This window comes from Dipodomys merriami, unplaced genomic scaffold (assembly GCF_024711535.1).
Source record: "Dipodomys merriami isolate MVZ:Mamm:240054 unplaced genomic scaffold, mDipMer1.0.p SCAF_10, whole genome shotgun sequence".
In the NCBI taxonomy this organism is placed as follows: Eukaryota; Metazoa; Chordata; class Mammalia; order Rodentia; family Heteromyidae; genus Dipodomys; species Dipodomys merriami.
This window is the reverse complement of record NW_027202271.1, coordinates 9,631,590-9,657,441: the sequence shown is the minus strand read 5'-3', so window position 1 is coordinate 9,657,441 and position 25,852 is coordinate 9,631,590. Positions and strand designations below refer to the sequence as shown.

The window sequence follows — 25,852 nt, the reverse complement described above, 5'->3', positions numbered from 1 at the left end:
AAATGCTCGGTCTTTGATTATCTAGTTATAATTATGTACACAGACATAAAGATAAACAATTGTATATTTGTGCTATGGCAATACTGGTATTCAATGTGGGATATTTATATCCCTAGGCGGGCATTTACGCTCCTGTGTGTGTATGTGCACATGTGCATGCACACACACATATGCATACATGTGCATTCCTTGTATGTGTACTGATTTTAATTTGTTTGTCACAATCCCCTAGCTAGGAGCTGTCTCTGCTTAACAAAATGCCATAGGATTGTTTTCCTAGTGTGTGAGAATTTAGACATTAATTATGTGGTTATAACACTGGACTTAGAGTAGGACAGCGTACTAGAACAATTCTATCAGTGCCATTATGAAATATTCAAAGATAGTCTCAAAAGAAGCTCATTTAGTTTCTTTTCATTTGGCCCAGTTCTTTTCCCAAAGACAAGTTTCATTATTTTCTGTCAGGAGATATCGTTTCGCTTTCTGGTAAGAGCTGAAATGCTCTGTACAAACTCTGCTACAAAATGATGAGAAGAGGCAGGCACTGGTGGCTCAGGCCTGTAATTCTAGATACTCAGGAGGCTGAGATCTGAGAATCACAGTTTGAAGTCAGCCTCAGCAGGAAAGTCTGAGACTCTTATGTCTTATCTCCAATTCACCACCAGAAAACAACAACAACAACAACAACAACAACAACCAGAAGGGGAGGTATGGCTCAAAATGGTGAAACACTAGCATTGAGCAAAGAAGCCTAGGGACAGAGCTCAGGCCCTGAGTTCAAGCCCCATGATTGAGGAGAAGAAAAAGAGGAGAAGGAGGGAGAGGAAGGGAAGAGTAGGAGGAAGAAGAGGAAGAGGAAGAGGAGCAGAGGAAGAGGAGCAGAAGGAGGACAAGGAGGAGAAAGAGGACGAAGAGGAGGAAGAGGAGGAGGAAGGGGAAGGGGAAGAAAAAAGGATGATGATGAGGAAGAACAGAAGGAGGAGGAGGAGAAGAACAGGAGGAGAACAGGAGGAGAACAGGAGGAGGAGGAGAAAGAAGAAATGGTATTAAAATGCTACACCTGGGCACAGGTGACTTATTCCTGTAATCTTAGCCATAGCTGAGGGTGAGATCCGAGATTAACAGTTTAAAACCAAACTGGGGAGAACAGTATGTGAGACTCCACCTCAACAAAACAAACAAAAGAAAAAGCAGAAAACTCTGGTCTGGTGGTGTGGCTCAAGGGATAGAGTACCACACAAGGAGTAAGCAAGTCAAATGAGAGTGCATTCCCTAACACTTCTTATGGGAACCCTGACTTTCATTCCTGCATTTCATCAAAAAAGGGAAACTGCATTCTGGAGAGACTCCATAGCACAGCTATTGTGCCAAAGTTGGTGAGTGAACTAGTCAAGGGGATGGCTCTCTCCTGTCTGTCACAGAAAAGTGGCTCCTCTCCCCGAATGTGCATGATACATCTGTGGTCCACATTACATTTCTTTTGGACATGATGATCTTAAGACTATAGAAACTTTGGAGGTTTAGGTTTCCTAGGTTTTTTTTCCCCCTTTTATTGAAATCCAGTTTCAAATAATGAAGAGAATTTGGGGGAGGGGAGGCTGGGAGCTTGAACTCTGGGCCTAAGAGCTGTTCCTGAGTTTCTTTTGCTCAAGGCCTGCACTCTATAAGTTCAGCCACAGCACCACTTGCAGCTGTTTTTAAGTAGTCTGTTGGAGATAAGAGTCTCATAGAGTTTCCTGCCTGGGCTGGCTTTGAACCATGATCCTCAGATCTCAACCTCCTGAGTAGCGAGGATTATAGGTATGAGCCACAAATGCCCAGCTTCAAGAGCTGTTTTTAAACAAATATGAAAATCTCAGAATTTTAAAGAAGATCAAGCATGGTTTATCATTAGGGAATACAAATCAAAACTACAATAGCATACTGCTTAATTCCCATTAAGATGATTATTTAAGCCAAACACTGGTGGCTCACTCCTGTCATCCTAGCTATTCAGGAGGCTGAGATCTGAGGATCGTAGCTCATCTCCAGCCTGGATAAGGAAAGTCTGTGAGACTCTTACTTCCAATTAATCACCAAAAAAAGCTGGAAGTGGAGCTGTGGTTCAAGTGGCAGAGCATTAGGGGGGAACAAAAAAGCTCAGGGATGGAGGTACCCAGGTCCTGAATTCAAGATCTGGGAACAGCACCCTCAAAAAGATTAAAAAAAAAAAAACTCAAGCTTAATACTAGTTCATTTGTAGGGAAATGGATGAAAAAAAAAGTATGCAAAGTGAAGTAAGCTAGGCTCAAGAGAGAGATGAAGGACACATGTGGAGGTTGGATCCAAATTATAAGCATATGTGAGAACATACACAGTCACGTGTATATATACTCAAACAAACTGACCACAGTATTGTTTACACAAAGGAGAATTCCAATGGGGAACTCCTTTGGAGAAGTAACAGTTTAACAGAATGAATACAAGGAAGCTGAAACATGTTTTGTCTGAGGGGGTGGAGCTTAATGGGAGCTGGGGAGGCAGACCAGTGGAGAAAAGAAGAGTGGGTGACTATAGTCACAATATTCAACGTGCATATGTGAAAATGGAAACAGTAACTTGAAGGGAGGGGTGGGATTGGGAGAGTTGGGGGAGAAGGATGGAAGGGGCAACATTAATCAAGACACATTGTCTTCATGAACTGAGATATTGAACTGCAACCTCTTTGTACAACTACTTAAAGATAATAATTTTAAAAATAAGTGTTAAGAAGGATGTAAGAAAATGGGAATATTTCAACACGGATGCTAAGAATAAATAATGGTGCAGCCACTGTGAAAAATCACATAGTAATGCCTCAAGAAATTAGAAATTGAATTTCCAGATAGTCCAGCAATTATTTATACTGCTGAGGAGATTTATTAAAATAATGGAAAGCAGAGAATTGAGCAGACATTAGCAAGTCATTGTTTCTAACCATACATTACCCACAAGATGGTATCAATTTTAAATGTACATGGGAGGTAGAATGAATAAATGAAATGTGATGTCTAGATACAATAGAATATTATTTAGCCTTAACAAGGAAGGACATTCTGCCACATACATGGTTTGGGTGAACATAAGAGACTATCTAAGCTACATGAAATCAGGACAAATCTGAGGATCACAGTTCAAAGTCAGCCCAGGCAGGAAAGCCTGTGTGACTCTTATCTCCAATTAACTACTAAAACAAAAGTGAGAAGTGGAGCTGAGGCTAAAATGGTAGAGCAATAGTAGCAGTAGTCTTGAGCACAAAAGCTCAAGGGCAGTGCCCAGGTCCTGAGTTCAAGCCCTAGGACCGGCACCCAAAACAAAAAACCAACAGCAACAAAATAACAAAAACAAGACAAATACCACATGGTTCCATTTGTATAAAGTTCATAAAGACTAGAAATAGAATGGAGGCGACATGAGAGGAGTTATTGTTTGATTAAAAGTTCCTGAGTTTCCAGAGCTTCTGCGTGGCAAAGGACATAGCTAGCAAGATCAATAGGAAGCCCACAGACTGGGAGAAGATCTTCATTAGCTAATCAACAGATAAGGGCATCATATCTAAAGTATACTTAGTATACTTTATAATTAAGACACCGCAAAACAAATTCTCAAAGAAACAACCACCCCATTAATAAGTGGGCTAAAGACTAACCCAGATGCCCCTCAGTAGATGAGTGGATCAAGAAAATGTGGTACTTATATACAATGGAATTCTATGCTTCCTCAGAAAGAACAACACCATCCAATTTGTTAGGAAATGGAAACACTTGGAAAAAATCATATTATGTGAAGTTACCCAGTCCCAAAGAAACATAGGTCCCATGGTTTCCCTTATTTGCAATAATTAGTATCCAAATAGGATAATCTTATCAGATAAGCTGAAAAGCTCAAAAACCATGTACAAATGACCATATAAGTTGATGCTAAGTGACATGAACCCCAAGATATGGACACAAGAGGTCTGTCTTAATTGTTACTGTTTCAAATGTACCATGTGGTTTTATTAGTTTTTTTTTGTTGTTTCCTTTGTATGTTCTTTCCCCTATGGCATATCCCCTGTTGTCACTGTACTCCATTTTGGTACCCTGCATCTTGTATATACATATGTCTAATCTGGGAAGAGGAAAGGGAAAAACAAAACGCTGAAACAAGGACACAGAATGACCCATTGCAACGAAGATACCTACTGGACAGTATATTGGAAAAGGACTTTACAACTTTGGGCAGTGAGCGGGGAGGGGGGATAGGAGTGTGGGAGCTGGGGGAGGGAGGAGACAGTGGAACAACAACAAGGAAGGGAAGAGGTAATAATAATTGACAAGTAATATACTCATTGTCTTACTCATGTAACTGTAACCCCTCCATACAACATCTTATAAGTACCCCAAGCTAACCGATTACGCCACTGGAGCGCCCAATACATACAACATCTTAACAACAAAACAAACATTAAAAAATAAAGTTCCGGAGCTACAGGCTAAGAAAATTGTAGAGATGAAAGTTGATGTGATCGTTGAATTAAAGAAAAACAGTCTTCTGATTTGGGTGAAATCACAAGGAAGGCCCGACTCAGAGCTGTTAAAGATGTTTAAGGCCCCACTCAGAGCTATTAAAGTTGTTTAGATTGTCAGAATAGGAGGAAGGATTGAGCTTACTTGGGATACCATTGAGATGGCTGGGGGTGTTTAGCCAAGAAACAGCTGGGGTCTGCAGCTGGGAATCCCTAAGGTGTGTGGAGATAGCCCGGGATGAGGGGCCAGGGGATGCCACACCTCAGGCTGCTTCTACAGTGAGCAGCAGGACGGTTGTGTAATTGGGGAAGGCAGGCGTGAGGACAAGGCCCAAGCCTGAGATCTGGATGGAAAGAGTTCAGAAAAGCCTGCTTCCAATTTCTTTCTGTTCTTCTTTTTTTGAGATAGAGTCTTGCTAGGTGACCCAGGCTGACCGTGAACTCTGAGTCTTGCTGCTTTGCTCTCCTGGAAAGATTACCAGTGTATATATCACCATACCCCATGAAACTCAACTTCATTGATGAGAGAAGCTGTAGGAATTATACAGCAAGGTGCAGGCACAATACATGTTAGTGAATGAATTATAAACTTTAAAATAGTACATTTTATGATGTGCATATGTTAAGACAATTAGAAGCATTACAGATCCTACTTATCATGAGTTGTCTCCTCTTTTTGTTCATGGGCTCTATTCAAAACGTAGTTTCCATCTCCTGATGAGGAAAAAGTTCTTTGAAGCTTATGTTAACTGTTTAGTATTTTAAGAAAATTATTTTTGAGAGCTGGTGCTGTGTAGTTCAGTGGTAGTCTAAGCACTTAGCATGCAAAAGACCATGGATTCAATCTCTAGCACCATCAGAAATAATTATCATATGTTCTTTGATAAAAGTATTTTCTCCTAAAAATATTCCAGTAATGCATGAATATAGACAAATACATATATAGAGATATGGATATATAATGTACAATGCTTATTATATATAACACTTATAATACATTATATATTATATAGCATATGCATTATGTATAGCATATAATGATATTTTATATATCATATAAATGAGTATGTATATCATATGTATTAGGTATTATATGTATAAATATTATACATTCAATATGATATATCACATATAATATTTGTAATATACATATCTTTATGAGCACAGTCTGGATGACTGGAGCTCATCAGTTAACATTAGTGCTGAGTTATTATTTCCTAAATTTAAAATTTAATATTCTCCGATCTTGTTTGTAGTGTGTGTGTGATATCTGAGCTCAGGACTTCCTGCTTGCTAGGCAGACTCTTTATCTCTTGATCCACATCTTAAACCAGCCTCTCTTTCCTCTCTCTCTCTCTGTTTCTCTCTGTCTCTCCTTGTCTCTTTCTCTTTCTCTCTGTCTCTGCTTTAGTTATGTTTTAGATAGGGTCCTGAGATTTTGGCCGGGGCTGGCCTTGATCTGTGCTTTCTACATGGCTGAGATTATAGAGGTCTTGGTCATGTAGGTATCTCCTTCCCCCTCTTTTCCCATCCCCGCCCTTCCCTTTCTCTCTGCCTTTAAACCTTCAGTACCAGGTATCAAGTCCAAGGCGATGTATAGTATGTTTGTTAGGCAAGAGCTCTCCCACAGTGCTGCATCACTACCCACACCCCACCCCACATTTCTTTCAGTGCATCCCAGGTTTTTATTAGAATGTTTTCTTCCTTTTTCTTTTCTTTTCTTTCTATTTTCGTTGACAGGCAAAGTGTGGTATGGTATTGCTTCACGCTGATCAACAAGAAGTTTTCATGCCAATTGCTACAAAGCCTCAGTTCTCTGTATGCAGTCTGATTTTCAGAATCCTCTTTCCTGTGTTGTGCATTCATATGCATTGGGGGGCATTGTGGTAAAGCTGTGGTGTTCCAAACATTTTCCCCTAAGATCCCCAGAGAAGGTTATTTTAGAGGAATCTGCAATAAAATTGAAGTTGTTCTGATTCAGCCAAGATAAGTCCTTGTGCCCTTTGCAGCTTTTGCTGGCCCCCTTGGTGGCTCCTGCAGCCTCTCTGTGGAAGAAGAGGGCTCTGAGGGATGCAATTCATGTCTTGAATGATCAGAATATGTTTCCCTATTTCTAGCCTCGTACCAGACTCCTGAACTTCTTTTAATGCAGGAGTTCTTAGGAAGAATGTAGTCAAGAATTCAACAAATAATCCTACAAAATTAAGAAGAGTGAGAGAAGGGGTGGGTAGGGGAAGAATGGGTGAGAATGTTGAAAGGGGTGACATTGATCAGGATATATTGTATTCATAAATGACTTTGTTAAATGGCAACTCCTTTGTTCAACTACTTAATACTAAAAAGAAAAAAGTTCTTGAACTAAGATATCATTGATGTAGCATGATACATCTTATATCATTTGTTTTTAATAACTATTACCAACCATCCCTTTACCTTATTGTGTGTGTGTGTGTGTGTGTGTGTGTGTGTGTGTGTGTGTGTGTGTGTGTGTGTGTGTGTGTGTGTGTGTGTGTACTAGGGCTCGAACCCAGGGCCTGGTAGCTATCCCTTAACTCTTTTACTCATGGCTAGCCCTCTACCACATGAGATATAGCTCTATTTCTGGCTTTTTGGTGATTAGTTGGAGATAAGAGTTTTACATACTTTCCTGCCTGGGTTGGCTTCAAACCTCAGTCCTTTGATCTTATCCTCTTGAATAGCCAGGATTACAGGAGTGAGCCACCGGCATTTGGCTGTGTTGTTTAGAAACTCCTGACCTCTCTGGTAATGAGATCTTCTTGCTACAAGAAGATTCCAGAATTCTCTACTAACATTGAAAAGATAGAAAACAATTGCAAGAGGACAATAAGGAAAGAGATCTAAACAGTGACCAAAGATAACTTAGTTATAAGTCATAGCATTGGTTGTAACATCTGTTTTTGTCTTGTCAGAACTGAGTGCTGTGACTAACACTTATTTTCCAAAAGTAGCTGAATGAATGAATGAATATAAGAGCAAAGCATTTTCTCATGGAGTTATTTACTTACTGGCAAACTAAAGCAACACTCTTGGTGCAAAGTTTCAAAAGCTAAATAGAATGGAGCAAATTAATAGTGTAGAAATACTTGGTAGTTTTAATAATCCATGGCGAATGAAGTTAATTCAATTCAATTGGAGCCTGTGTACATTTATGGATGTTCCTCTTAAAATGACGAACTGGCTACAGGGTGGAGATAATGAGCTACATACATACAATGATTTATGCCTTCCCACAGCTCATAGTCCAGTAGGGTAGCACTATTTTCAAACTTCCAAAGGACATCAGCTGTAACTAATGCAATTAATATAAACTTTTAGGGTGTTCTGTAGTGATGCTGGAAATGTGGCTTAGTGCCTAGCATGCATGAAGCCCTGAGTTCGATTCCTCAGTACCACATAAACAGAAAAAGCCAGAAGTGGTACTATGGCTCAAGTGGTAGAGTACTAGCCTTGAGCAAAAGAAGCTTAAGGACAGTGCCCACACCTTGGGTTTAAGCCCCAGGACTGGGGAAGATGCTCCATAGTGAAAGAATAAAAGGGTTATTAATCACCCAGATAAAAAGCTAAGGATTTTGATCGCATAGAGATAATGGTCAAACCACATTTCAATGACAAGTCTACTATTTACAAATTACTTTGCTGGTTCACTGTTCTAGGGAGGAATATATACATATATATGTATATAAATATATATACACATATACAATACACACACATACACATATATGTATATATCACAGATCTATCTATCTATCTCTATGTGATCTGTCGCATAAATTCAGGCTTAAGTCCAGCCATTTAACTTGCTATGTACAATATGGCAGGATGCATTTTCTTTAATGGGCATTTAGGACATCTTACCAGCCAGTTCTGGGTATTGTGGAGATGTGGAATTAAAATACTGGGGGCTTCTAGCCTTGGTTGTTCTGGAGTTTTTACTGCCTGAGAACTTGGGCTATTATATAGCATACTATTATCCGCAAAGGCCTGAGTCCAAATGTAAATTACTTGAGTAATTTGCTGCTAAGAAAAAACTACAACTCATACTTCAAATTGCTGTGTAACAATAAGGGGGAAAAAGGTCTTCTTTTAGAGAGTGGAAGAGAAAATTATACTTTAATGGTCACAATGAAATATAAATATAACAGATGCTAAAATACATAACATGCTCATTATCCCTAGACATTTAGTGATTAGCTATGCACATTCACTTTTGTTATGCAAAAACATGCAGACACTTTCTTTATTGAACATTAGGACCATTCCTAAGCAAGGAGAAATGAATGTGTCTTTCAGTTAACATACTGTTTAACACCAATCAGATTCTCAGTGGAAGCATAAACATCTTCCACTTAATCATTTTGATAAAAAATATGCATTTGAATTCAGAACACAATCTTACTTATTCCTCTATTCAGCTCAAACGAGTTTAATTCTTTCCTTATATTTATCTTCCCAAACACTGTATGTTACTGAGGGTAGTTTTATCTCTAAATGTACTACAAATTCACTTGAAGTTTAATAACCACTAAAATGTGAAATACATGGTTGTGATCTCCTCTCTAATTTTCAAGTATTCACTAATCTTTCCCATTAAATTTTCATGATTTCTTTCTTGGTGCCAGTACTGAGGCTTGAACTCAGGGTTTCAAGCTATTACATAGCTTTTTCACTCAGGTCTGGTCTTCCATCATTTAAGCCACACCTTGGTTTCTAGCTTTTTACTGGTAACTTGGAGATAAGACTTCTTTCAAATTTGTCTGCCCTGGTCCCCTTCAAACTGAGATTCTTAGATCTCAGCCTCCTGAGTAGTTAGGATGAGAAGCGTGAGCCCCTAGAACTTTAGCATGAAATATATACATATATGTATATGTAAATTTATATACAAACACATCATTGGGTTCTTAGTGACTAGTTTTCTGGGCAGGTCATATTGATAGCATTCTGGAGAGAAACTTATTTCTAGTGATGGTCCCGGTGGTGGGCCAAAGGGTGAACAAATGGACCTGTGATACTTTGTGGACACTATGTTGAAAATGAATTATACAACTTTAGCTAGTGGGAAGAAGCTGGAGCAGGTAGAAGCACTGGAGAATCTGAAATTTGAGAAGGGGGAAAAAAACCTTTTTAAGTTTTGGGCAAATATCAAACCATTCATTTTGGCAAACCAGGGATAAGCATTTGTCATTAGAGCCAAAGTTGCCAGAAGACAGTTGGATTGTGAAAGACCTCCATAAATACAGACTTCTCTATAGGTGACAAAAGTGACAAAAGCCACAGAAAAGATTCCAAATGAGGAAGTGGAGTCACTTTATAAAGTCAGAGATGGAGTAGCAGAGACATTTTATAAAGGAAAATGGACAATGGAACAGACATGCATTTGGCTAGAATGCGAGTAGGAAAGTGAAATCTTGGGTATTTTCCAGGATTTTTGGCTTCACTGATGACAGGTGGAAGAAGTGATGATAGGCCAGCGGAAGACATGATGAGCCAGGGAGGAAGCATTTAGGTGAATATTGCCATTGGGTAGTCAGATGTTCAGTTATATAATTCAGCAGAAGGATGGAGACTTGAGTGAGAATTGAGAAAGATTAGCCTAAGGGCAGGACTTGCAGTTATAACAGTGGATAGAATTATTATAGGACAATAACTGGGATGAGACAATAAAGGAGCCCAGGACCAAACTTCCAAAGATGCAGACATCTAAAGAGTAGAGAGAGTTCATGTCAATAAACATCATTTTATATGATAAGATGCACACAGTGATTGAGCCCTTGTGATCCTGTCCTAAGAATATCCTTCTGTATAATTTTCTATGTTTAAGTGTAATTTTTTTCTCTTTTACCATCCATTGTGTTTATTTGTAGGTTTAAAGGTACATTCTAGTCACAATAAATGAGAGAAACCATGAAGTCTATGTTTTTTGGGGTCTACAATTATTCTTATGTACTAAAGCACAAATATGTTTTTAGAAAAAGAATGTACTATAAGCATATGCTGAACTAAGACAAAAAAATTAAAAATGTCCAAATATTTTTAAAAGACTCAAATCAGATGCAGGACACCGACATCACATTTTTCTAATTGGGGGAGGAGAAGGGAACAATGAGATGTACAAGACACTATGTTGAAAATGAACTTTACAGCTTTGGGGCAGGGGAGGGAGAAGTTGGGGAGGTGGGGAAGGAAGGGATGGTAGGGGAAAAACAAAGGAGGAAGTAACAATGCTTGATCAGAAATGTACTCATTACCTTACTCATATAACTGTAACTTCTCTGTATATATCACCTTTACAATAACAATTTTTAAAAGGGTAGAGAAAGGAAGGGGATTTGATAAATTGGAATGACAACAATAGAGACATGGGTCTGGGAAGATGGCTCAGTGGTAGAGTGCTTGCCTTGAAGTATACATGAGGCCCTGGGTTCCATTCCTCAGCACCACATAAGCAGAAAAAGCAGCAAGTGGCGCTGTGGCTCAAGTGGAAGAGCGCTAGCCTTGAGCTGAAAAGCTCAGGGACACACTCAGTCCCAGAGTTCAAGCTCCATGACTGACAAAAAATAAAAAAGAATAGAGACATGGAGTTTGGTTTTGAGGGGAAAAAAATAGAAGTGGTTGAATGAAACCCAAAGAAGATAACTCTTTTTCAAGTACTGAATTAAGAGAGCCCTATGAGCTGGGTGCCAGTGGCTCACACCTGAATACTAGCAACTCAGAAGGCTAAGCTATGAGGCTCATGGTTCAAAGCCAGCCTGGACAGGAAAGTCTGTGTATCTCTTATCTCCCATTGACCAGCAAAAAAGCAAGAAGTAGAGCTGTGGCTCAAGTGGTAGAACACTAGATTTGAGCAAAAGAAGCTTAGGAACAGTGTTCAGGCCCTGAGTTCATTCAAACTCCAGTACTGACACAAAAGAAAAAAAAAGAGAGAGTCCTAAGAGAGAGAGTGAATGTATTACAGACCTTATTTTTGTATTCATTTATTAGTGTATCACCCTCTAATTTTCACTTTTATAACCAGGGTCTACCTTGGCCTTTATAACTCTTCCTCCTGATTCTTCCCATCCTGAATCTGAAAAAGGGATTGTGGATGGGGAAAAATAACATCAAAAGAATCAGAGAAAACCTATGTGGAGAAAAAAAATGTGTATATACATAATTTACATTACACATCCATACATATACACATATCCATCATATGCATACACATATCCATCATATGCATACACATCATTTGCATATATATATAATATGATATAGAGACATAGAGATCATATTCATATATAGCATACACACATCCATCATATGCATATATTATCATATGTGCATACACATGGAATAGTTACATACCCTACATAGACATAGTCATATACAACACAGAAATAGATATAGATATCATTTTTGCTAAATATTTTGAGAAGAAAGACATAACATTGCATATGATACAGTAAAACGTTTCTAAAGGTCCTTATTCTTCCAAGATTTATTAGCTGTGGCAACTGCTGTCTTCCTATCTTCTCTTTTTTTCTCTACCAATTTCCAATTTCAGCCCTACCATCTTGCTCCATATACAAAGGACCCTTTGAGCCCCTACCTTTGCCATTTTGCACCAACATCTACCATGCTATCTATTACAACAAAGCCTCTTCTTACTATGTACCGATTTTTGAAAGGCCAAAAATGGGAGGAAAAAAACTATAAACAACCATTTTTCTGTTTTTTTTTTCACAGACTCACATTAAAAAAAATTAGCCAGTGCCAGTGGCTCACACTGATAATTCTAGCTATTCAGGAGGCTGAGATCTGAGAATTATAGTTGGAAGCCAGCCTGGACAGGAAAGTCTGTGAGACTCTTTAGCTCCAAGTAACCACCAGAAAAGCAGAAGTGGCACTGTGGCTCAAAGTAAGAGAGCATTAGCTTTGAGTGGAAAACAAACAAACAAACTCACTCCAGGACAATGCCCAGGCTCTGACTGACTATACATATAATTATTAGTATTATTAATAAGATTATTAATAATATGCAGTATTATTATTAAGTAGTTGTACAAAGAGGTTACAATTCTATAAGTCATGTTATTTAGTACAATGCATCTTGATCAATGTCACTCTTCCCATTATTCTCTCCCTATTATCCCCCTCTATCCCATCTCTACCCTTAAGTTACATGGCTTAATTATAACACAGTGTACATTGAATATAGTGACTGTATGTGTTCACTCTTCTTTCTTCCATTTGTGTGACCTGCCCCATTGTCCTAACGCCAATATGTTTTCATTTTAGACTCATACATTTTTGTATGTTGACTTATTTTGTTACAAAACTAAGGATCTATATCCTTTTATTTCATGCTATTCCTCTACTTTAGGTCTCATTCAACTTGCCAGATAAATATACACAGCTATTGAAATCAAACCAAGATTAAATAAATGATAAGCATTGCAAGCATAAATATCATTTCAGCAAAGGGATATTTATAAAATGGATTTTCAGAAAAAATTAGAGGAAAAGCCATGCGTATATTTCATTTTTATTTCTTTAGCTTCTCACTGTACGCACCACAGGAGCGACAGGTTTAGAGGAGAAATGTGAAGAATTCTGAAAAATTCCTCAAACTCCATCAAACACAATAAATTCAGAATGCCATCTGGCAGTTGAGAATCTTCCTGGGGTTCCCATACATTTCCATCTGATTCACTATGTAACAGTGAACACTCAGTTACCACCTGTTATCTGAGAAGAGCAAGTTTTCAGAACCATCATTGCACTAATTGAAAACGCATGCTTTACCAGGTGCTGACAGCTCATTTCTGTCATCCTATCTACGTAAGAGGTTGAGATCTGAGGATCTCAGTTTGAAGATGGCCCAGCAAAAAAGTCCATGAGACTCTTACCTCTAAGGAACATCAAAAAGCTCAAAGTGGAGCTGTATCTCAGCTTGGAGCTAAAACTCTAAAGGACAGCACCCTGGCCCTGAAGTCAAACCTCCAATACTGGCAAACAAAGACAAGACATATATTCTGTAAAAATACAAATTTGAAGGTGTTACATCTGGGTGCCTCAGTGAATCTTTGGGGGAAAAGAAATGACTGCCTATGTGCAGAATTTATGTACAAAATTTATAACTTTCCAGTTTTGTTAGTGAGAATATATGTGTGTGTGTGTGTGTGTGTGTAGCTCCTGTGGCTTGAACTCAGAACCTGAGAGCTGTCTGTGAGTTTCTTTGCTCAAGGCTAACATTCTACCTCTTGAGCCACAGTTTAATAAATAATAAATAAACAAATATATAAAAATCTACCCAAAAAAAGTCTGGCTTTTTTTGGTAGTTAATTTGAGATAAGAGTTTCACAGACTTTCCTGTCAGGGCTGGTTCGAACCTGGGTCTTCAGAATTCAGCCTCTTGAGTAGGCTGGATTACAGGCATGAGCCATTGGCATCTGTCCTAACTTTCCACTTTTTAAATCATGCTTTAGTTCTCTTCTAAGAAAATGCCTCAGGGACTGAAGTATTTTGTTTTAAATTGGAATGAAACTTGAATGTCTCTATTTTCCACTTACTTAACCAAATCTTACAATTCCTCCAAGCTACATTCTTCCTACATTAAACAAAAAGACCTAAGTGATCTTTCTTGCTCACAATAATCCCTTACAGCTCTTAATGCCTGTTTTACCACCATGATCTATATTATAGGCCAACTAGATTAGTAATTTCAAGTGAATAGGTTTTCACTCTGATATTTGTGATTTAGAGCCTATGTTATTGGATTGGTTTGGTTTGGTTTTAACTGAAAGCTCCAATTTTTCTAGATCTCCATTACCCTCTTCTAAATTCCTGGTATCATTGGCCATCACTCAAGACATCCACCTAGGCACCTCATGAAAACCACCAATGTGTCAGGCACTGGTGGCTCACACCTGTAATCCTAGCTCCTCAGGAGGCTGAGATCTGAGGACTGCAGTTCAAAGCCAGCTGGGGCAGAAAAGTTTGTGAGACCCTTATCTCCACTAAACGATTCAGAAATAGCACTGTGGCTCAAGTGGTAGAGTGCTAGTCTTGAGCACAAAGAGGCTGAGTGACGGTGCCTTGGCTCTGAGTTCAAGCTCTAGAACCATCAAAATAAAATAAAAAAATAAAATAATAAATACAATTATTTCAAATATCTGCTGCTTCATTCAACCAGCAGTGATGTTCGAAAAAAAAATATTGGCTGTTTATAAGGTAGACCCCTTCACCCTTAGGAAGTACCATGGAGAGTATAGGCATTTACCAGGAATCCAGGTATGACTTAAATGATAAGCCCTATATAAAATCACATAAGACCTCTCATATAAATCACCATTACTGAGTTTTCAAAGCCTTCAAGTAAGAAATGTGAAAATATAAAACACCTATGTTGAAGAAATGATAAAAAAAAAATCCCAAAGCCTAGCTTAGAATGGACAGAGACAGAAAGAAACCTTTCTTTGTAAAGAGCTATACGCAAAATGAGTTGTAAGAACTTAGCCTGAAAAATATATTCCAACTTGTCAAAGCACCATAGCCAAGGAAGATAAATCTGTGAGATGATTCATCCCAAATAACTAGTGAAGTGTTGGAAGTAGAGTCATGGTTCAAATGGTAGAACATTAGCCCTCCCCCATGCTGGCATGCACACGCACGCACGCATACACACACACACACACACACACACACACACACACACACACACACACACACACACACACACACCACAACACATGGACATTTTCTTTAGATTTTTTTCCTTCCAAATTGTACTGGTCTGTATGCGTCACATTATATTTTACTGGCTAGTGTTTGGAGACTATACTAAAATCACAGAAAAATATGACAAAGGAAGAAGTGGCATTATCTCCCCCAAAATGTACTCATTACATGACTTATGTAACTGTAACCCCTCTGAACATCACTTTTATAACAACAATAAAAATTAGAAAAATGCATGACCAATAGTTTTATTAAGATATTCATAGAAATCCTATTTCATAAACACCTGCCCAAATAATTGTACCTTTTCTAAAAGCATTTATAATTGGCTTGCTAATTCTAGTAGAATTAAAATATTTACAGAAATAGTATCATATTCTTAGGGCTAGGTTGTAGCTCAGTGTCAGAGAGTGTGTTTTATGAGTAAAAGGTTCTAGCCTCAGTTCCTGTATCACAAAAAACCATTCTAATGTTATCTTCTATTTTTTAATAAAAAATTAATCAAACAGTATTTTTTATAGTTTAAGTGGAGTTTTCTCTCATGGGAAAATCCCAGGATAAATTGTGTTAAAACCATTTAAAGAAATCTAATGAGGATGGTCCTATAAATTCAAATTTCTCTGTTCAATTGCACTAATTTTACTACTTGTCTGTGGGATGTGTATATGTAAGTGTGCACATGTATGCTAGTACTGGGGCTTGAACTCAGGTCCTAGGTACCATTCTTTAGCTTTTTTTGTGCTCAGTGCTAGAACTCTACCACTTGAGCCATGCATCCACTGCTGAATATGTTTGCTGATTAATTGGAAATAAGAGTCTTACAGACTTTTTTTTTGGCCTGGTCTGCCTTTGAACCTTGATTCTCAAATCTCAGCCTCCTGAGTAGCTAGGATTACAGGCTTGAGTTACTGGTGCTGGGCTCAGTTCCACTAATTTTTACTACCAGTCTATTTTTCATTTAACCAGAAACATGTGGATGTGGGATGAATTGGATCACAGTTCAGTTGGCTATGTGTGTCTTAGGATATTTGTCCGATGACTTATCAGACATCTTTAATACATAAGGTTTCTGGGGCTGTGTCTCTTTAACTCCCGACCACTGGTGTATGGGTACTATTTCCAGATCATCTGATTGCTGCTCACAGAGGGAATCATATTTGGCTTGAGCTCCAGGCTGACCTTTCCATTCTGCAGCCTCATCAAGCTGATATGACTGTAGCCTGCTCCTACCCCATGCAAGGAACTGCCCAGGGGGAGGTTCCAGGAATGCCCAGGAATAAAGATGATGGGGATGTGTGGATGTGCAGTGCCTGGCAAAGATGGCACTGAGGTGCTGACAAGAAAGGATCAGGGGCTTCAAGGCAGGGGGTGTTGAAATGGTTTCAATGCCTGGATTCTATAAGTAGAGCAGTCAAGACACAATCTGGGGAGGGAGAAGAGGCTCGCAGACATCTTGGGAGTGAAAAGCTACCTGTAGTAAAATGCAGAGCATCTTAGGTTGGAGCTGGATCCAAGAGACACAGAAGAAAAACGAATCCAGGGCCAGAAGGCAGAAAAGACTGAGGAAGAGCTCTTGGAATTTATTTTGAGCCATAAGGAATCCATTTGGAGGTGGAGAAGTGATATATACAGCATAGATTTTTAAATCTTTTCTTAAACAATATTTTTATTGTAAAGATACTGTACAGAAGGGTTACAGTTACATGAGCAAGGTAATGAGTATATTTCCTATTGAGCATTGTTACCTCCTCCTTTGTTTTTCCCCTACCATCCCTTTCCTCCACACCTCCCCAACTCCTCCCTCCTCCTCCCTCCCCCACCCCAAAGTTGTAAAGTTCATTTTCAATATAGTGTCTTGTACACCTCATGGTTACAATGGGTCAACCTGTATCCTTATTTCAGCATTTTGTTATTTCCCTTCCCCTCCCAAATTAGAAAAATGTACATACAAGATGCAGGGCACCCAAATCAAATAAATCTTTTTTTTTATTTCAGTGTTTTGAACTCAAGGCCTCATACTTGCTGGGCAGATGCTTCACTATGTCAGCCACATCTCAAAATCCTTTTGTTTTGGTCCTTTTTTTGAGGAAAGGTCTTGCTTTTTTATTTATTTATTTATTTTTGCCTGAGCTAACTTGGATTGCAATCCCCCTATCAGCCTCCCATATAGCTCAGATGACAAGCGGGTGCCTGCTTTGCTTGGCTATAGATTGGTATGGGATCTCTCTAACTTTTTAGCCCAAGCTGGCTTCAAACCACAGCCTTCCCCCATTTCAGCCTCTGGAGTCACTAGCATTACAGGGGTGAGCCACCAGGTGCTGAGAGCAAACTGCCTCGCGCATGGAAGAAAGGGGCGAGCTAGAGGCAGACAGCGTCATGGTTGATTTTGTGATAGGACAAAGCAGTGTCTAGACTAGACTGCTGACAGGACAAAAAGAAAGGAGAGAGAAGTATTGGGGTACAAGAGATAGAAAAAGATGAGTCAGTATGCTTCGCTGGCCAGCTTGTAAGAGGAAGGGACAGAGAACTAGCTTTGGGAAGTCCTTTTCAACTCCCCTTTGTATGATCATAGTTATTACCTATTGCTAATTATATGATTAATAACATAGCTTGATATACCTTGTGATTTGATATTTGAGAGCTCAGGTCTCTCCTTCTGCTTTGGGACTGCCCATCTCCAGCTTCCCATACTGCCTCACTCAGTTCAAGGATAGGCACGGGATAATCTCTTCCCAGGAAATCTGAAGTTGGGACTGACCATTTGAATGATTGTCCCCTCTGGGATGTTGGCAGTAACTTTTTTCCTTCCATATAAACTCGCAAAAGCTGGTTTTCAGGGAAAGGCAGAACGGAAAACAGAAAGGATCCAGGGAAGATGAGAGATGGAGGCAAGTCTCTGCTTTCCAGGGTCTCTAATGGTGACCACCTTCTCCCTCTCAAAATGGCCCGGGCGTTTCTATATGGTACACAGACGCTCTCCCTTTGATTGGGATTAGCATTACTTGCAGCCCAAATGGTTCCAATGAGTGCATTCCTTTGCGTGAACTAACTCTTCATCATCAGTCAGTCTGTCTCAGGCTACTCTCTGAACACTTCAGCAAATTTACTGACTCCTTATTTTCTGTTTTTCCCCCCACTCTATAATGTCTTTCTCTTTCCAAGCCTGTACAAATCCTGATTTCTGCTCTTCTGCTCCTCTTTCCATGTTCAGTAAGTGCTGTTTTGAATAAACACATGATTTCTATAAATGGTAATACTCTATTTTTTTCCACTTGAAGGTCTTGGTTTTAGTGACAGTTGGAAGGCTATGTAAAATGTACACAAAGAAGGTACATGCTAGGAAATAGTAACAGCCAGTCAGGGAAGGTATGTTCAAGCAAATTCAAGAAGACAGTTCTTGGCCTTTGTGTTTTAGATGGTTTCAAAGAGATCTCATTGGACCACTGAGCCAAAATAGACATTGTAATGTTGTGAAGTGAATTTATGAGGAGATGGAAAAGATAAAAACCAGCCTTTAAACAAGTAATGAGGATACAGTGGCAAATAAGTGCTATCAATTTAGTTTAGAGCCAGCACTGGTGCTGCATGCCTTTAATCCTAGCTACTTAAGAGGTTCAGATCTAGGCAAAGCTGAAAACCTCTTATCTCCCATTAACCAGCAAAAAGTCAGGAGGAGAGGTGAGGCTCAAATGGTGGAGCTCCAGCCCTGAGTGAAGAAGCCAAGTTTGAGTGCGAGGCCCTGAGTTCAAGACTCAGCACTGGTATCAAAAATAAAATAAATTAGATAGATAGATAGATAGATAGATAGATAGATAGATAGACAGACAGACAGACAGACAGACAGACAGACAGACAGACAGACAGACAGACAGACAGATAGATAGATAGATAGATAGATAGATAGATAGATAGATAGATAGATAGATAGATAGATAGATAGATAGATAGATAGATGTGAAGCTCTCCAGGTAAGAACAGGTCACTGCCAAGAGACCAATCTGGAGCTCACCAATGCACACCAAGTGTCTGGCCTTCTACACTAGTCTAAGCTATTTCACAGGGAGGAATAAAGAAATACCTCTATTTTAAGATGAGACATGGGGCTGGGAAGGTGCCTCAGTGGTAGAGTGCTTGCCTTGCATGCCTGAGGCCCTGAGTTCGATTCCTCAGCACCACATAAGCAAAAAAAAAGCTGGAAGTGGCGCTGTGGCTCAAGTGGTAGAGCGCTAGCCTTGAGCTGAAGAGCTGAGGGACAGCGTCCAGGCCCAGAGTTCAGGCCCCATGAATGGACCCCCCCCCAAAAAAAAAGATGAGACATAACCTACCAATTTCATGAATTCAGTCATTTAAAGCTAAAATGAATTTGAAAATAGCACCCATTACAAGCAGCAGTACATTCTTAGTGCCTTCTTGAACTTAATGCCCATTATGTATTATAATACAAAACAAAACAAAACCCAACACACTATTGTTCTTATTGAGACACCACAGAACAGCTCTCATAAAGCCTCCTTGCCTCTAGAAATAAGAAAAGCAATCTAGTATCCTGCAAAATTCTCACATAAATTCACAATACAATGGCTCTTCCTTTCTCTCTGACAATAGTAGCCTTTGTTCGGGTAATTTATAGTGTCTCTGGAGGTGAAGAAAGCTAAATTGTCTTATGAAAACAGTAAGCAAGTGTCTAGCAAGTGGGTGGTGGACATTTAATGAGCAAGATAAAACACCAAGATATAGATAAAGTCTCTTTCTACCCCACTGAAGAGAATATTTCTAAAACCCAAACATTCACACCAGAAGATTACAAGAATCTCACTTGTTAGTGTGACACCATTGTACCCTCTGCAAAAAAAAAAAAAATATTGTTGCTAAGCAAGGAAGATATATTGTTTACATGAAAATGGGATGATCTCTGGTGAATACTGAAAGTGATCATTTCCATAAACCAGAGAAAAAGCCTTTTTAAAAAATGTTAACATCACTCCATTTCAATTGCTATAAAACCCTGCTTTGCTGGCTTGCTCACATCCTCAAGTTTTCCTGTTTCCCAGTTACTAAATGAAAGCTTTCTGGACTTTTGTTTTGTTTTGCCTTTTTTTTTCCTCCCTTTGAAACCATCTCTAAAAATATTACCCTGCTGCATTCTTTTTAGGCACCTACCTTGCCATGTTGATAAAATGAATTTCTGGTGTCTCCTCTCCCTCCCAGTAAAACTTATGAAAATCAGATCATTAGTCATTGCAGCTGTAAGCTGTATAGTTACTAGCTTTCTGCACCTGTCACCTATTAGTGTCCTTTTGTTTTGTTTTGTTTTGTTTTCATTCTCAGAACAAAGCATAGACAAATTTCAGGGAGCAGAGAGGAAAACAAAGACTTACCTGCATCACAATTAGAAGGTCAAAGACTAAGATGAAAGAAGCAAGGAATGCTCTGGAAACTTCATCACTGGGCAAAAATCCTCGATTGAGCTTGTCCCAGCTTATCCAGTCAGTAGTAATGACTAGAACAACGACGGAAGTAAGAGTAAAAAGGACCGTCCTGCAAAAGAAAGACACTCATTATAGCAGAGAGAGGTGCTAATGCTCAGGATTGCACAGGTCATCAGTGCAGTATGGTCAGTATGATCACTGCACATCTACACCAAGGCTATCTCACTCAGGCTGAATTTGAGAAGCACTTCTTGAAATCGAAGCCTTGTAAAATCTCTGTATTAGTTGTTGTTGTTGTTGTTTATGCTGCTTCTGGGACTGGAACTCAGGGCCTGAGCTTTATTGCTCAAAGTTAACCCTCTAATATTTGAGCCACACCTACACTTTCTGGTTTTTTGTTTTAGTGATCAAGTAGAGATAAGAGTCTCATGTGAATGCAAGTGGTCCACACTTAAAATCCTAACTACTCAGGTGGCTGAGATCGGAGAACTGTAGTTCAAAGCCAGTCCAGGCAGGAAAGACTCTTCTTATCTCTGAAAAGTAGGGGGAAATGGAGGCTATGGTTCAAGTGGGAGAGGGCTAGCCTTTGAGTAAAAAATAGTTCAGGGACAGTGTTTGGGTCCTGAGTTCAAGTACCAGGACTAGCTCACACACACACACACACACACACACACACACACACACACACACACACACACACACACACACATATACACACACACACACACACAAATGGCCAAATTAGTCTTCATTATTAACACTGAAAGGTGTGAAAAGTGCGTGGTTGAATTAGATCTGTCAGATCATTGTGCTGAATGTCATTGAGCCTCCATTTTTAGGGCTCTATTTGTACCTAGATATTGTTTTGAAAGGTGAAAAGGCCAGAATAGTTATGTCAAAATGACTTTAATCAGAAAGCAGTAAGAAAAAAGGAATTAAAGAAGAATATGGTTGTAGAATAAAACCGTAAGAAAAACCCACACATGTCTGGAAATGACAAAACTACTATTGTAATAGTTTATACATTGGAAAAGAATAATATGAATTTTTCTGGAAGTTTCTTTTTGGTGGTATAGAGTGCATATTTCTAACAAAAACTTGATTTTGTTTTTAAACACTTCTTGTTTGGAGCAGGTTACACTTTCATAGAACAGATGTGGTGAGATCATCTTCTTTGTACATATGAATAGTAAAGATACATTGTTTTTCTACTGAGTCTATGATTCAAATTCAGAGCCTCTTATTCTCAATTGTTTTTTTTTTCCTCAAGGCTGATACTGTACCATTCAAGCCTCAGCTCCACTTCCAGCATCTTAGAGGTTAATCCGAGGTAAGAATCATTTGGATTTGCCTGTCTGGAAAGTTTCATACCTAGAACTTCAGATCTCAGCCTCCTAAATAGCTGGGATTACAGGTGTGAGCTACCAGCATCTAGCTGAATGTATACATTTTTTTGTTTACTTGTCAATTAGACTTAAGCTGGGTAAAGGAGTTATTCTAAGTCATGCTGAAATCATCTCATTAGTAATGAAGTTATTTAAATTTGTCATTATATTTTTGTCAAAATTTAATGAGCACCTTGACACTTAGAATTTACCACCATTTTTCATGTGATCAATTTCCTGAGATCAACTCAGCACCTGTTCACCTCTCAGCTGATCACGCTGTTGGATATATTTCATTTTCTCACTATGTAATACTCTCCAGACTTCTTAGCAAGTGTTTGCTCGCCTTTCGGATATACTTCTGTTTTGACAATGGCTGTGGCTACAGATTTCAAGAAACAGTCACTGGTAACATTTTATTACTCCAAAGGGAAATTAGAGGAGGTATTCCACCTGATATTTAATATTTAATGCTACAGAAAAGGAATAAAAATGACAATCATTAAATATGAATGCACAGAGCTCAAAATAAGAGGCTTAAAAACAAAGTCCCAAGAGAATGGGGAGGGGAAGGGGGAAGAAGATCAAGATGTATTTATTTGTCGTATCATCTCTAAAATCATGCTGAATTATATATATATATATATGTATATGTATATGTATATATATATATACACAGACACATTCATTGTGCATACTATCTCCAAAGTCATGCTGAATTAGATATGCATATACATAATCTATACCACTATTCTATCATCATCATCACCCCTATATTACAAGAAGAGAAACTGAAGCATGGGGCACGTAAATAGTCTAAAGATTTCCCATAAGTTATATAAACTTCAAGGGAGCAGTGACGTAGATTGCTCAGTGTGAAAAGATGGCATGCACCAGTAATGAAAGAGGAAGATGAGCCCAGAGGAGCACAAGTTCAAGACCATGCGTATGTCAAATTAACTAGCAAGAAGCCAGAAGTAGAGATGTAGCTCAAGCAGTAGAGCAACAGTCTTTTTTTTTGTCAGGTGGGAGGCTTGAACTCTGGGCCTGGGCGCTGTCCCTCAGTTCTTCAGCTCAAGGTGGGCGCTCTACCACTTGAGCCACAGCGCCACTTCTGGTTTTCTGGTGGTTTATTGGAGATAAAAGTTTCATGGCTTTTTCTGCCCGGGCTGGCTTTGAATGCAATCCTCAGATCTCAGCCTCCTGAGTAGCTAGGATTACAGGTGTGAGCCATCAATGCCTGGCTGAGCATCAGTTTTAAGAGGAAAAAGCTAAGTGAGAGTTGGAGGCCCTGAGTTCAAGCACCAGTACTGAAAAAAAAAAGTCTCCAGCCCAGGCTGACCTGAAACAGGTTGTACTGTATTTATTGCAAGGTATTGGATTTGGATATAATTATATTTAAATCCAGAATTTGATCTCTTTTCTTTTGCATCTTAACTGAGGAAAATTGTCCAAAAGCACTCCACATTGAAAAGTAAAATTGGAGAGACTGACAGGTTCTGAGAAGAAATAGTTAAATGGAATAAATCTCAAGAACATGCATGAACTCTACCCATCCATGCAACCTTTTATAGTTGTTATGCCAACCCTGGGGCTTGAACTTAGGGGCTAGGTACTGTCCCTGAGCTTTTTCACTCAAGGATGGTACTCTACCACTTGACCATACAGCTCCACTTCTGCTTTTTGGTGGTTAACTGGAGATGAGAATGTCATAAATTTTCTTGCCTGGCTGGCTTCAAACTGCGATGCTCAACTCTCAGCCTCTTAAGTAGCTAGGATTACAGGCATGAGCCACCTTTGCCTGGCTTCTTTGAGTTTTTGTTTACTCAGTAGGGCTGAAAAGTAAGATGTGAGCCCAGGACCCTGAGTTTTTTTTTTCTTTTTTTTTATATACTTTTATTGTAAAGATACAATAAAGAGGGGTTACAGTTACATGAGCAAGGTAATGAGTCCATTTCCTATGGAGCATTGTTACCCCCTCCTTTATTTTACCCCTACCATCCCTTTCCTCTCCACCTCCCCAACTCCTCCCTGCCCCCCAGCCATTGATTTTTGAGGGTTAATTTTATACCCTGCTACTTTGCCAAAGTTTTGGATCAGCTTGAGTAACTTGGGAGTGGAAGGACCCTGAGTTTTGGGGAGTTTCAGCTTGTCTTTTTTTTTGGGGGGGGGAGTCCGGTCGTGGGGCCTGAACTCTGGGCCTGGGCGCTGTCCCTCAGCTCTTCAGCTCAAGGCTAGCGCTCTACCACTTGAGCCACAGTGTCACTTCCGGCTTTTTTCTTTATGTGGTGATGAGGAATCGAACCCAGGGCCTCAGGCATGCAAGGCAAGTGCTCTACCACTGAGTCACCTTCCCAGCCCCTCCAGCTTGTCTTTTTTAAGTAGCATCCAATTAAACAATTATCTGGATTATTTGCCTTTCAGACTGAAGCTGGTGCCACAGCATCATACTTGCTTATCAGTTCTGCTTTCTCTCACTCCTGGCCACCAGTCAAATGCAAAGGATCCATTCATAATTATCAGATTGAGGGAGAATATTCTTCACTTTCATGGCTTCAAAGTTCCGGTTTAACTGTGTTCTTTGTCTCAATGGTTGTTAATACCTCTTCTATTACTAAGAATTAGAATGTGAAGCCACGGATAATGAATGCAGCTTTTCTAGTCCAATGGTCCCAATGTCCTCCCAGTTGATGCTAAAGAAGGGGAAATTCAGGTGGACACCTGTGGCTCATGCCTGAGTCTGAGATCTGAGGATTGAGACTCGAAGGCAGCCCAGATGGGAAAGTCTGTGAGACTCTTATCTCCAATTAACCACCAACAAGCCAGAAGTGGAGGTGTGAGTCAAATGGGAGAAGACCAGCCTTGAGTGGAAAAGCTAAGGAATGGCATCCAGAGCCCGAGTCTAAACTTCAGTTCTGGCATAAAAGAAAAAAAAACTCTATTTTAACTATCAAAATTGATTGATACTGTTTGGTTTCATTTATAAATAACTTAAGGTACATTTATTGGGTAGTCAAATATCCTGAAGGCAGGCATTAAATCAAGAGACAGAAGACTTAGTTTGAAACAGCCATGAAGAGCTCACTCAATTAGGCTTAACTATCAGGTGATTTCATTTTTATTATACCACATAGCAGAATTGTGCAGAATCAGTGAACTAATATAATGCAAACAAAATGTCTGCACAGTGCAGCAGCTCATGCATGAAATCCTAGCTATTCACAAGGCAGAGAACAGGAAGATTGTTCCAGACCAGTCAGGAAAGAAGTTAGCAAGACCCATCTTAATAAACTTGTCATAGTGGAGAACGTATGTAATTTAGTTAAGTGGGAAATCATATGGAGGAGGAACACAATCTGAAGCTGATTCTGGGAAAAACCTGAAAAAAATAAAACTAAAGCAAATAAGGGGGTTTTGGGGGCATGGTTCAAGTGGTAGAGCACCTGCTAGCAAGTTCAAACCACCAAAAATAACCTGCTGATATTTGATCACTTTTCATTTTATTGAAAACAATTCCATGTGTTCCAATGTCACAAATACACTTCTATGTGTTTTAATGTGAGCCCTTATTCATGCTCTGAAATGTTGATAAGCTTTGATTCCAGTCAAGAATATCCTACTCCTTTTCCATGGTGCTAAACAATTTTTATAGTCTTGGAGAAAACAAGACCATTTTGCTCTTCTACAATCCTCTTGTTAAAATGGTAGAAGTCAACCAAAACAAGTCAAATCATGTTTCATGGTTTCTTAGTGAAAAGTTAAAAAAAAAATCC

The 25,852-nt window shown here is 39.2% G+C and overlaps 1 protein-coding gene across 3 annotated transcripts in view; it reads right to left on the bottom strand.

The window, feature by feature from the left end:
• The window catches only part of Tmem117 (transmembrane protein 117), a 376,216-nt gene that overhangs the window by 63,384 nt on the left and 286,980 nt on the right, over nucleotides 1–25,852 (bottom strand). For all 3 annotated transcript variants that reach the window (XM_070039317.1, XM_070039328.1, XM_070039323.1), the window contains exon 6: nucleotides 20,644–20,803. In XM_070039317.1, the coding sequence (XP_069895418.1) occupies nucleotides 20,644–20,803 (160 nt within the window). The remainder of the gene's footprint in view (nucleotides 1–20,643; nucleotides 20,804–25,852) is intronic.